Consider the following 14,350-nt stretch of genomic DNA (forward strand, 5'->3'; position numbering starts at 1 on the left):
GACAATCAGTTAGTCAACAAGAAACAGTAATTTAACATAATATAATTATTAACATTGTTATGTTACATTATTGTTTCTTGTTGACCAACAGAGGAATTTTTGAGTATTTGGAACCAACCCCTGTCCCATAGTTCATTGTTGCAATCTAGCGCCACCTACTGTATGTGTGATTGATGCGTTGTTTATGTATTGCATGTTTGTGTGAACGCAAATACATAAAAAAAACAAGTTACATTATTTATTGTTCAAACCTGATAAGACATATGTCTCAAAAGCACCATGCAGTCTGGGATCCAATGAGCTATTCACTCCTCTCATACAGATCCAGCCTATTGTAACTCTGCGTGTGCAATAAGGCAATATCTCAGAAACCATATGATTCAGAACATACAGATATGCAGTAGATGATAAAAAATGTAATAAAAGAGCAGCCGCTTCAAAGGCAAACCAAGTGTATGATTTGATTTGCATTCTATTGTAGAGCATAGAGGTGGACGAGCATTGAGTGGCCTCATGAAATGTATCCTTGAAGCTCTTGAACTCCTTAATGATAGTTATGGCGTCACAGTGTGCACAGATCTGTCCTGGAATATATCACTGAAAATCCTTTGTTCTCAACCAGACTCAACTAAAGATTCGTTCAACACAATGTACGAAAGGTCATATAGTCACAAAAATGTATGTATTAAAATATTAAGTTGGATGTATTATATATTGGATATATTATATCCAGCTTTATCAGCATGCCCCTTTGTGAAAATTAACCATGGCTTTATTACAAATCGGGGATGTTGTGGCCTGATTCGGACTCATTATTCCAAAGGTTGTGAGTTCGAGTCTCGGGCCGGCAGGAATTGTAGGTGGGGGGAGTGAATGTCCAGCACTCTCTGCACTCTCAATACCACGACTGAGGTGCCCGGGTGCTGCAGCATAAATGGCTGACCACTGCTCCAGGTGTGCGTTCACTGCTGTGTGTGTGCACTTTGTACAGATTAAATGCAGAGCACAAATTCCGAGTATGGGTCACCATACTTGGTTGTATGTCACTTTTACTTTTTTTTATATAAAAACAAAAAAACATGGTTACTTTAGTTAAACCATGCCATAAATTAACCATTGTTTTGCTACAATAATCATAGTTTAACAATGGTATATGTAGAAAAACTCTATACATGGTAGATGTACCATGCATGCATGCATGTTACAAGAATTTTACTACAATAAAACCATGGTTAATTTTCATACACTCATGATATACTAGCATAACGGCCTACTTTTTTTTTTGTTTTCTTGCAAAATGTAAACTATATTATCGCCCAGCTTTTATCTGTTAAATGCCATTATAAAGGCATGAAGATATTATAAACATTAACATCATGATTTTCTGCAAAGGTGTCTTAAAAGCAACATGTATTGTTAACAGTGCTATAAAAATAATTAATTATTTATTAATTTATAATATAATTACAATAATTTAATTCAACATTTATTTAGTTCCACAATCATTTGAAATTGACCCTTGGCCTGGTTTGGTTCTCAGATCTCAGTTTAATTTATGTATAAATCTAGCCCGGAATCCCTGAGGCTTTCATCTTATCGCTAAAGCTGCAAGGAAATAGACAAATACCATTCAGTCTTTTGCATGTCTGAGCACATCAGGTTCTTCATGTTGACAGTTGTGAATGCAAGAAATAAGAATTGCTGTTTTGCCAGTACACATACCAAATCTATATCTAGACTAATCTCAGATTGTCCAGAATTCCACACCTTTTTCTTTTAATACTTCCTCATCATTCCACTTCTCTTGTGTAAATAATGATGCATGCTTTCATTTAGGTGTTGACTTCTAACAGGGCCTGATCCAATCTGTTTTTCATAATTAGTGTTTGCCAGGGGCGGACTGGGACCAAAAAGTGGCCCTGGACTTTCTGGCCCTCTGACTTTCTGGAACTCACACTTTGCATTCAGTTAACAGATGCATGAATATGCGGTAATATAAGTTCATGATCCGATTCGTGAACAGATTATTCTCTTGAGTAAATCTTTTAAAATAATCATTTATTTTGTTTAACGAAAACATTGTGGAAACCAGTGGTTCACAAACTGGATAGATCTGAGGTGCAGGGCTCGCAAAATCGCTAGCCCGACGTCCAGGGGCTAATTGTGTTTTGCAGTCGGGCTCCAAAATGTATCACTGCTCTTCCCGACGGGCTATCGTGAATAGCGATTTAAAATTCGCGTTGTTCACTCGCTTGGAGGGGTGAAATGTATCGTAGTTGATCGTTTTCACTTGTTTCTAAATCTTGCTGATTCAACTTTTTTAAACAATTTGCGCGCGTTCGAAGCTTGCGCGCACTCGTTCAAAGCACGCGCTGTGAGCAGCATTTCAGACAATGCGCGTACAAATAATTAATTCATCTTTTGGGTATCGTAACTTCTGAATGAACAAATACACACACAATTATTTCAAAATAATTGTCTCTGCAAGTATTCTCGTAAACACAGTCGGTTATGTTTTAAGTGAACGTATACAGTGGCCTGCTGCTCAGAGAAATTCGCTGTAACAGATGAATCTGTCTCTCTCTAAATTAGACGAAAACGCGCTTGTTGGCTGCGCGATCGACTCACTCATCCATTTGCGTAGAAAAGAGATGTAATATTATGATTTCCGTCAATTAAAAAAAAAAAAAAAAAAAAAAATATATATATATATATATTTGTGTACCGGGTGGGCCGGCCCACATTGGCTAGCGGCCCACCGGGAAAAGTCCCGGTGCTCCAGATGGCCAGTCCGCCCCTGTTGCTCACTTTGGTGGTTATTTTTCTCAAATTGGCTGCTGAAAAAAAGACTAATTATACAACACAGAAACAAATGAATTCACACCTGGCAGAAAGACAGAGTGTGTGGACACTGATAAACTTCCTGATGGCACAAGAAATGCATATTTGCAACAAATCAAGCACACTTTCCTTTTACTCTCTTAGAGAAACTGTGCTGTTTCATTTCAATCTGCATTAATGTATTCATGGGCTGTAAGGTACTTTGCCAGTTGTGGTTTTGCATAACATTTAAAAGCAACTGTATTGTGTGTTTTGCATGGACAAGATGGCTCAAAATGTTGGAGGATATTTTGGATTTAGTAGACTACTTTTCCAGACCTCCCTTCTGCATCTTAGGCCTCGCTAGCTGAAATAACATATTTAGAATGGCATTTTATGTTTGAATGGAGATGGTATGCAGTTTTACACTGTGCACAGTATGTGCATTTCTAACTACATTACCTGAAATGTGCCACATAACTCCAGCATAATGCACTGAATCCCACAATTATCAACTTTGCATTCCTCTTCTAGAGTGATGATTGAATTGGAAACTCACCATAACAGTGAGCACAGTGTCTCCTTTTCTGTTTTTTTTTTGTTTTTTTTTTGCTTTTTAAAATCTTATTTTATGCATTATTTGCCTCTTAAACTGTTTTATTGCTATTTGTTGTTGTAACAGTGTATTGTTGTGTACATTGTACATTTCTCACGCCAAAATAGTATTTAAAATTAAAAAAAGAAATAGAAAAATATGTTCTCTCTCACACAAATAATCATAACATCACTAGTTAGAGGTGGCATCAAATTTATTTGATCTCATATGACATATACAACCGATAGGACAATCAACAAATACAGTCAACAAATTCAAACCTTTACATCTATCCCGTGATCAATACCTAAACATTTAATAAACATATGATGAGATACAAAAATAACCCACTAACCATACAAAGGTGGAACAAACTTTGACGGAACACAAAAAAATATTAGAGTCATTGTTTCGTGAATCAGTGTGAGCTGGTTGTGCAACAAGTTTCTTGAATCATTAAAGAAAAACTGATTCATAATAGTCATTTATCAGGGAACTGGTTTACAGAATTGCGCTGTATGTGTTTGTCTTCATTTTTGCAAGCATCCTGGGAGAACAAATTAATAGAAAGAGTGTTTTCTTGCCATTGTAATTTTATATTGCAAGCTCACAAATCAGGTAAAGTATTATTTCTTTCACTATTGCATAGATTCAGAAACACTGATTGAGTAGCAATGAACATGCACAAGAATTTTGGCAAGGAACTCTTTGGGAGGGAGAGGACAAATGTGCATTCCTGAGGGAATGATTAACAGGATTATTTTTATTGCCTTATTTTTTGGTCATTGCAAGACTAGTATTCAAAAAGTATTCTCACAACATTTTATAAAGTAAGCTAATGTGATTATGGGTCCTTGAAAACGTAATGAGGTTCAGATACAGTTACTTCAGTCTTGGATACAACCCAACCCTATTCATGACTCGGATTGAACAGATTGAATTGGATTGCCAACAACATTTTAGCACCAAATTTGATTAAAAATGCAAAATAGTCTAAAATTTATTTTAGAAATGATAGTGCTCACTGAAACACAAATGCAGCATTAATGTAATGTGAAAACAATGTAGCACATTGATCTTCTATATTGTTCAGTATGCAATATAGGCCTACTGGTACTCCATTCTAAACACAGTCACTTTCATACAACATGCAAAACTATATGATATATAATTACACATTTTCTACTGCCTACATAAGTGTATCCTGCCAACTATCCATTGTGTTCTTATTTGTCATCTGGCTGAATTACACTATTCTTAATTACAAGAACAGTCACTCTGGAGCTGTCTGAGGAGTGCCTCAGTACACAAAGAATGCTCATATTCACAATGGCAATAGCTCATAAATCTCTAGGGTTTGAACAATACCTCTATACCATATGTTGCTTACTAAACTATGACTGTATACTGCCTGCTACAACAACCAATAGACCCAGTGCATTGTGAGAAATAGTATGCTAGCTAATGAACTGTCTACAGTAAATGTAAATATTGGGTATATATGGATACTGATTGTTAACATACGAAACACAACAGATGCTGAATTTTTTTCGAATTAAGTGGTGTGAATTAGTATGCAAGTCCAACTGACATTATGCCAAGCAAAACTGCCATCAAGATTTTCATGCAGTCCAGTTAATATTCTGCCCACAGCAACTCCGTGGCTCCTGCAGTCTGCTGCATGCTTCGTTTCACACCCACACACAACTCCTACTGATCGTCCAACAATTCACATGTGCGTATGGGTGTGTGTGATATAGTGTGGGTGGGAGGCGGGTGGACATCCTGCTCAATAGCCTGTGTGTGTGTGTGTGTGTGTGTGTGGAATAATGGAGGGAGGCTCACTGTTGAAGTTATTCAAGAAATGATAGTGAGCATATGCAAGGCTATTGTATGTACGTGTTCATATTGAGTGAGGGGTTTCAATTGTGGCTTGTCTTAATATAATGTGCACCTCTCCAATGTAGTGTGTTAAGTATGAGTCATCTTCCCATGATGCTTGAGTGTTATCCAGACAGGGACTCCCTGAGGTCGTTGGGGGTGAAGTGATGCAGCTCTTTGGCTGGAAATCAAATCACAGCATCAAGTACACACACAATTACCCATGGAGGAAGTGCAGGTTATTCCTAGACAGCCTTTTTAGATCAAATAAATACTACATAACAGCAGTGGGGACATGTAAAATCACTGAACCAAATAGTGTCAAATTGTTGTTTTGCTTGAATGTTGAGGACACAAATATATAGTTTAATTAAAGTGGAATTCATCTTTATGTTTTATACACCCTAGACCAGGAGTTTTCAAACTGGAGCCTGAAAAAGAAGTACTGAGGGTTTGTGGAAATGTTTAAAAGGAAATGAGTTAAAATTCAGATTAAGATAAATAAACTAATAAAGTTATTATTTCATATTTATTCCTAAGCCAGAATTTGATTATTTGTGCAGGGAATGAAACCAATAATCATCAAGAGTGTTCTGGTTAGTCATTATTTCTTGCAAGGCTTTGCATCAACATGCATTGCACATATACACCAGACTTCCTGTCTGAACACATCAATCTGTGCACTATGGAAGAAATTACACATAAGCTGTGTTAAAGGTTCCACCGGAGGGGTCAGATGGAAAAACAGCCAAACAGCCATGAGATTTCACCCACAGCTCTATACAAACAGACAAACAGACTCACTGATGCATACCCAAATACTATAAACTACCAAAGATCTGCAGTGTGTGATATATCACCGGCCTCCAGGTGGAATTATTGAGCACTTTTTCACTAATGCCATTAAAAAAATGTATGCATTTAGCAGACGCTTTTATCCAAAGCGACATACATTGCATTCAGGCTAACAATTTTCTCCTATCATATGTTCCCCAGGATTAATAATAATAATAAAAAAGTTCTTAATGTTCATGGATCATACGTAGTTTCTCAGTTTCTCGTGTTTTATATAAGTGTTATGTAAAGTACCCATATTATTATATAAAATATTGCTTAATCTGAATTCATCGGTCTCCTACTGTCTGCATGCATCTAGTATTTCAGTAATGCTCAGAATGCATTTTAATCATTCCTTTCTGCACTTTTTAAGGTCAACCTGGCTCTTGCAAGCTCACTAGACTAAATAATATGGAGAGTCACCTTGCACGGAAAGTCATGGTGTATACAGTGCACTAGATGTTACACTTGGTTTAACCAAGTACTTGTTGTTCTAATAGATGCTTTTGACTTACAGAACAGTAACTGTAGGGACAGGCTGGCAGGCAGATTGCCAGGTACTCACTGAAATACTGTAGGCCAAAGTAGCAGTAAAGAGTATAGAGAATCGCATGGTACAGCTGAGTGTGCATCTGATATCTGTGTACATAATAGCTGTTTGTACTGCAGTCTAGTGCGGAACACACACACATACAACAGAGGGTAATGAGTGTTTGTAATGCCTATGATTTATTTTTGTAAATAAAAGATTCATACATAGTTGATTTTATGTCTACACTAAGGAATTTCATTGGGGCCTTAGTCTTGATTCCTTTTAAAATTGTCACAGTTTAGCCTGACATAGCCCTACATTATCATTAGTGTATTTGAGTGCCATTAAAAGCATTTTGCTCTTTGTGCCATCATTTGACTCAATGAAACATGGTCCTCTACCATGCACACTCCATATCCACCCACTACCATCTCATAAAGACGACCATTCATACTCTGTTTTACTCTGGCAGCAGATTCACCGGCACGCTGGCAGATGGTCTGTGGTTGCCAGTGGTAACCACTCTCAGCAGGAAGCAACAGTTGCTCTTCTCTGCTTCCTCTGATAGAATAAAGAGTCAAGAAGTATTGGCATGTCTCTTTCTTATCACAAAAAGCCTACAAAACAATTACAACTGACAACATGAAATAACAATCCTGGCATGATGAAAAAGGGGATAGGGTACTTATGCCAGCACTGGGGAATACTTTGTTACATCGATCTCTACTTCTGTTGATAGTAATTTAGTAAAAAAAAAAAAAAAAACTTAATATGCACAACAATAACAATTTCCTGTGTCCACTCAAATGCAACTGAAATACAAAAACACAGAACAGATGCATTGGTCACTACTATTTTCAGTGCTTTTCGGTGGTAGCTTTTTTTAGGAGGTTGAACAGTTGCATTTTATTACCTAGCACGGTTTTTTTATTTTTTTTGGAAATGTACTAATATGATATTCTTTGAAGCTCCATGTACATTCCATATATATATATATATATATATATATATATATATATATATATATATATATATATATATATATAAATATATATAATAGTCATCAATAGCTATATTGTATATTGAGTACTATGATGTTTCAAAGTTAATAACATTACAATAGGATACTTTTTCGAAAGGTAGAAGCTGCAAATTTCATATGAACAAATAACTGCAAAACAGTTTGACATTTAATGCTAATGAAAATGTTTTAGTTTTCTTATAAACGTATTAGACTATGAAAATTACCGTTTAAATATTAATATGAAAAAAATATATATTGCAAAGGTACACTATGTAACATCTGACCGATTAGAAACGGCGTTTTGTGGCTGTGCTTCGGGTCTGATACTCTGCGCACGGATGACGTATGTATGCAATTTCCCGCGGAATCCGTCCCTACATCCCTAATACATATAATTAGTAGGTTATTGGTTTATTAGTGTTTATTTGAGTAAAGTAAATACGTGGTTAGGAAGATTTTTTTTCTTTGCACTGTCTTATTAATAAAAAAATATTTTTATTTAAATAACGTCAAAGTGTAGCTATAAATGTTTAATTTACGTTTGCAAGAGTGTAACTGGTTGTGACCAAACCGAGAGCTTGCAGTGTCGGTAAGTGACCAGCGAGGGGTGTCCATAGAGGGGTAGTAGGAGAAAGGGGCTGGCGGAGAACTCTCTTCAAAACAATGATTGGCTGAAGCTCATGCGCTTTTACACTATCGATTCAGTTCAGACAGAGCGGAACACACACAGCACTGACAGCATCGGCTCCTTTTTTCTTTTCCTGCGTCTGCGTGCACACAATACAATAACATCTTTTATTTAATTTCCTCGGAGGAGGCGCGTTTCATCGCCGCAGACGCACGGCGCATGTTCCTCTGAACCCGAGTCCACCTGTGTGAATAAGTAGGAGAGATTTGTTCATTTCCAGGAACGTGGCTGTGCAACTCCTCTTCCTCACCGGACAGAGAGGGGAATCCGTCAACGTCATTTAAACGGGAATAACTGCTTTAATTTTCTACGAGTGAATTTGCGCGTCCTGAGCGGATTGTAAGAGAGGAAAGTCGCCCGTTTGCTCCTGATCAAAGGGACAGATCAGGTCGTTCCAGCAGGGAATACTCCGGTTCGGAAGAAATCCCCGTCCAAATTTGAGTACTCTAGAGAGACGAGAAGGAGCGTACACAATGCCACTTGCTCAACTGGCAGAACCATGGCCCAAAATGGAGTTGGTGCAGCTGGAGACGGAGGTGAGAAGTGGTGAAATCACAGCACTGAATTAACTGATTTAATATGTGTTCTCAAGACTCCTCTGTCCGTGCCAAAGATCCATGTCTTTGTTATGGGGAGTTCATAAGAAAAACAGCAATCGTATAGATGTGTGATAGCCTACTTTCAAAGAATTGTAAAATCAGTAAACACTGGTGCAGAGTTCTGCAGGTTTGGTAAGCGGTCTTTACTCTTTTGGAGCGCGAGCATGACGCGGCGCGCTGAAGTAGCGCAGGTGAGATGTTTTGTAAAACTAGATGGTCATTCCGAAGAAGGTGTCCCTCCCCTGTAAACATTCGTGTAAACGATGTCTTTAAAAGTGGAAAAGCTGTCACTAACTTTTACTGTAGCTTATAATAGACTAGACATTTCTTTTACACAATCAACAATCCAGAAACTTTCTTCATGTGGATGCATGTTTTGGTCTGTCCCCAACCTTGGGTTTCTAACTACTTGCTTAATTAAGTTTTTTTTTTTTAAGTGAGGTTTGGTTTTATCATAACCCAGATTATGCATAAATGTTAGCATCATAACTCCTGTTATGAAAATTATTTACAATTCCATTGAAAACATGAAGGGCAACAACTCTCTCTTTGAAGAACATGCATTTAAAAAAAAAGTTTGCTTGAGGTTATATAATGAAACCTATTAACACTTAAAAGACATTCTTAAAAATCAGAAAGAAAATTACAGAAAAATCTCTATTCAAAATGAAAACGCCACCATTTTTGTGGAATGACTCTGCAGCTTGTATTATTAAACTCTAGTGGAAGAATATTGGCTTTCTTGCTTTGTGCTCTGTGAACCAACTGTTTTCCTTTTTTCTTGCTGTGCATTTTGTTTTCTCCGGGGGTACAAGTGAAATGTCAGAAAATCAAATAAATAATACAGCGGTCATAAGAAGCACTAGGAAATAGTACTTTTTGAATTTTTGTGCTCTCTTGAATTAGTGTATCCAAACTGTTTGTGGTGTGTGGTACAAAACAGCAGTTTCTTATTGCTTTAAAAACATTATAGTCAATCTCAGTAGTAGCCACGTGTTTGAAATAATCTACTGGTATCTGTAGTATAAACTGATCTTCTGTAAGGTTTAGCTTTCATACAGTGAGATGTTTTTCTTCTTCAAAAGGTTTACATTTCCTTTTGATTTGCAAAGATATTCAGATAAGCTGGTTTGAGGAATCATATCTTTTCATCACAGACCACAGTGCTAACAGCTCTGAGAGCTAAACTTCTGCTTTAGTTCAGTGTTGTACTACAGTAAACTTTCAGCCCTTTGCATTGTACAGCACTGGAATTTGCTCCAGCAACTTCGGCTGAAGGCCAATTTATAACTACAGGGCAAGCTGAGACAATATGGCCTGCTGTGATGTCCATGATTAGTGGGAATGGAAGGAAGAGGATTTCATTTCTCATCTTGCTCTCAGACTAATGCTGATCTCTTTTGAGAATCGCTACAAGAGAGATGCGTTTTTCAGTCTTTTGTTTCTGGTATCGTAATCTGTTCTATTTTAAGATTAAATTGACTTTCTTTCTCCTTTGCCTTTTGGTTGCTCACCCCTTTAATGGGTTCACCAATCTGGCGACAGCAGGTTCGCTGCAGAAACATTTTCAGTACTTCTCAGTCCTTTTAATGAAATTCTTTCTGCAGATGAGAAAGGCAGATCTGAGCAGAAATTAATCTATATTTATACATTTTGCAGAATAACTGTGCTGATTAGAATCTTGCTTTACAGCATTTCAGCAAGTACCACAAAACCGTAAAGTGCTTTTTCATGTTGACTAAGGCAAGTAAGTACTAGGTACAGAATACAATAAGGTACAAACCACTTGATTTGTATTCATTTTACTAGCAATGCATAAAGGGCCTCTAAACACACATTGTGTGGAACTTCAAGATGCCTGTCTATCTGCTGCCATATAAAGTTCTGAAGAAAAAAAAAACATATAATCAATAAGTTGCATTAGCTGGAAATGAGGTTTTCTTTAGTTTATGAATGCAAGTATTACATTCTCATTGTTACAGTTCAGTTTTAGGCATGCATTAGCTATACTGCAGTTCCTTATGTAGTTACAGGTTGACAGGTTGGCAACTGTTTTATTTAATCAACAAAGTCTTATTTGTTACCTGGCAAGTACATGGCTAATTTTTGACTATATTCAAGCCTTTTGCTACAGGTGTGTGAGTTAATTCTTTTTTGGAAAGGTTTTGTTCAAATCACCTGCTGTTCACCTCTTTGTTAGCCGCCTTGCTCTCGGGTTCAGCAATAATGTGTGTTTGTAATCATACATACTGCACACAAAGATGACTGATATCATTATTTCAAAAGCCTGCAGTTACATGGAACCTGGAGCTTGTTCAGCAAGGTCTTCCAACCCTAGATGTTGGAGAAAAAAGGAATGCATTTGAGGCTGTATGCTTCCATTAAAGGACAGGCGTTCTGTGAGCTCTAGGAGTCACAAGTTCTGTTCTCACTCCGTCTCCGGAAATTTATTCCTGTGAACCCAGGAGCTTCCCAGATTTGCTGGAAGTGTGTCGATGGTATATCATAGCGTATGAGGCCCAGTCTGTTCCACAGGGAGAGGTTATGTTTCACTTGGAAGAGCCAGTTTGACTGTGTCCAACAAGCCAAGCTGTGAGCTTTGAACTGAGATGGAGCCAAAAAACAGAATTCAAACATTGTGTTCCTGGATTCTTGTACATTGATCAGACAGACATTCTCTGCTCTAGATGCTTTCATTTTCCTTCATGAGTTCTAAAAGAATATACTGAAAGAATATTAATCCAATTCAGATTTGTCCTACTTGCTTTCTTGCTCTTGCATTTCCTTTGTAAATACCAAACACACATTGCCACATGCTTCCAGCATTATGTTTCTGGGGAATATCAGATTTTCAAACTGTGTGTTTCAGGTCTCAGCGGTCAGTGTGTGCAGCAGTTTGAAACATGAGAAGGCATAGTAGTGCATGATGGCCGGGAATATGGTGATGATGTCAGTGTTTCCCACAGAATTAGATTCTATTTGCAGTGGTGTGGTGTTTGGGGACTGGGGACTGGGGACCGGTGACCGGGGGGGGGGGGGGGGGGGGGGTTAAGTAAAATATATCATATATTTTTAGTGACAAGTACACATTTCCATTGCCAACACTTAGTGTCAGATACCTTAAAGGGATAATTTGGTTATATTTGGAGATATTTGGAAGAATGACAGAATCAAACAGATCTCGGTCCCCATTGACTTCCATAGTAGGAAAAATATATACTATGGTAGTCGGTGGGGACCGAGATTTGTTTGGCTACAAACATTCTTCCAAATATCTTCCTTTGTGTTCAGCAGAACAAAGAAACTCATTCAGGTTTGGAACAACTTGAGGGTGAGTAAACGATGATAGAATTTTCATTTTTGGGTGAACTATCCCTTTAAAGACATTGCTATTGCTACACACACACACACACACACACTCAAACTCACAAACTTACTGACACACTCAAACACAGGCTCACACACTCAAACATTCAAAAAGACTCACACACACACACAGACTCAGACACACACAGGCTCACACACACACCAAACTGGACCTGGAGGTGGACACACACAGACTCTGACACACACACAAACCTGGAGATTGAGGTGGACAAAAACCAACACACACCAACCTGAACCTGGAGATAATAATAATATAATGTCTAGTCTGGTGGCTGTGATATATATAAACCTACCAACATCCGTTGCCATGATTTTTGGAATGACTGATCGCGAGAGGAAAAGAATGACATTTTAGTCGCAAAACATCGGTTAATGGAAACGCCGTCATTTCGCAATAGTTGTTTATCGATATTTAGAAAAAAAAACACAAAAGTTTTGCGCAAATCTGTAATGGAAACACGACAGCTCTTAACATAGACTAACCAACTTCTCAGAGTTATGTTGAGCAACAGTGTTCATTACTAACCATTCAACCCCGGATTGATTCTGGGATCTTCGCTGGGGGAATAAGCATTAAGCACCGGTGATCCGTCCTCTAACTCAGTGGTTCCCAAACTTTTCCATTCCACGACCCACCTAGACAAGTGTAATATATTTCACGACCCACCAAAATATTAAAAAAAAAAAAAAAACAACGAGTGAAATTACTTTAAACCTAATCTTACTTAAAATTTTTATGACAGAAATTAAGTATTTAAGAAAAATAACCATTTTATTTTAGAGTACAACTGAAAATTTCACTACAAATTTACAAGTTTTAATTTTTGTTTACTGGCGTTAAAATATGTAGTGTCCATAAAAACGTGAAGCAGGCTCACTCCAGTGAAGTGTGATCTGCGCTGCTGTGTTTTGTTGCATTCATGATCCTTCCGTGTGTGTCGGCGAGAACGGAGCACAATCCAACACTTTTTTAGAAAAGCATAAGAAGCAAAGCAGAACTATCTAAAACAGTTTGGAGATTAAAATAATTGTGAAATAGGTAAAAAAAGACCGATTGAACCTTTTAATGACATTGCTCTGAGACCTTCAAAACACGCAACGCACACGGACTTAATTGCAATTTGAAAATCACACTAAGGATATTGCAGTTCATTATTAATGTTGGTGGGCTATATCGTTGTGATGAGTGGGTTCCCAGTTCCCGCCTCCTTCTTCCTGTGATTGTGAAGATTTTAATGTTTTACACTGGTGCCGAAGCCAGGGAGGAAGGAGGGGCGCGCTGCCGAAGATCCTTCGCCGCTGGGGTGAATCCGCAGTGCCATCGAGCAGGGCGAAGGAGTCTGCCGCCGAGGGTGCTCGATGTGGTGGGCTGGAGTGAGTTGCCGGGGGGGGGGGGGGCGAACTCACTCCAGCCCACCGCCTCGATGACTCCTTCGTGGAAAGAGGTGGGAACCGGCGGACAATCAAACAAAGTTTTAATAACCAAATAAACACAAAACAGCGCGACAGCCCCTCTCGGATGACTGCCGTGCACAAATAAAAAACAAACACAAAATAAAACCCAGGCCTGGTCCTCTCTCGTCCTTCACTGTCATCGCTCCTCTTTTGTATCTTTCCGATCTCCTCCGTGGCAGTGGCGGATTTAGCAAATTGGGGGCCCAAGGCGAAGGTATGTATGGGGCCCCCCCATCCGATTTTTAAAAAAGAGCGAAAAAAAAAAAAAAGACTGAATTGTGGATAGGCAGGTAAAGCTAATCTACGGGGAAGTGAAGTTTGAAGAGGAGAAAAAAAAAACTTCCCCTTTGAACCCTGCATACACTTCTTTACTCCAAAATGAAGATGGAAAGCAGAGACCACACAAAGTGTAGCACTACACAAACTAATAGTCACGATTGAACCCAACAGATAACAGATAACAAAATTTGCCAAAATGCCAGGAAAACCAGCACTGTTTATTATTTTTTATAAGAGCAAATTAACATAACCA

The 14,350-nt window shown here is 38.1% G+C and overlaps 1 protein-coding gene across 4 annotated transcripts in view; it reads left to right on the forward strand.

Annotated features, from left to right (window-relative positions):
* The first annotated feature begins 8,470 nt into the window (after positions 1-8,470).
* LOC132111576 (ribosomal protein S6 kinase 2 alpha-like) overlaps positions 8,471-14,350 on the forward strand; it is a 74,709-nt gene continuing 68,829 nt past the window's right edge. For all 4 annotated transcript variants that reach the window (XM_059518994.1, XM_059518995.1, XM_059518997.1 and 1 more), the window contains exon 1: positions 8,471-8,913. In XM_059518994.1, coding sequence (XP_059374977.1) covers positions 8,851-8,913 — 63 coding nt within the window. In that variant the 5' untranslated portion in view covers positions 8,471-8,850. The remainder of the gene's footprint in view (positions 8,914-14,350) is intronic.

This window comes from Carassius carassius, chromosome 31, assembly GCF_963082965.1.
Source record: "Carassius carassius chromosome 31, fCarCar2.1, whole genome shotgun sequence".
In the NCBI taxonomy this organism is placed as follows: Eukaryota; Metazoa; Chordata; class Actinopteri; order Cypriniformes; family Cyprinidae; genus Carassius; species Carassius carassius.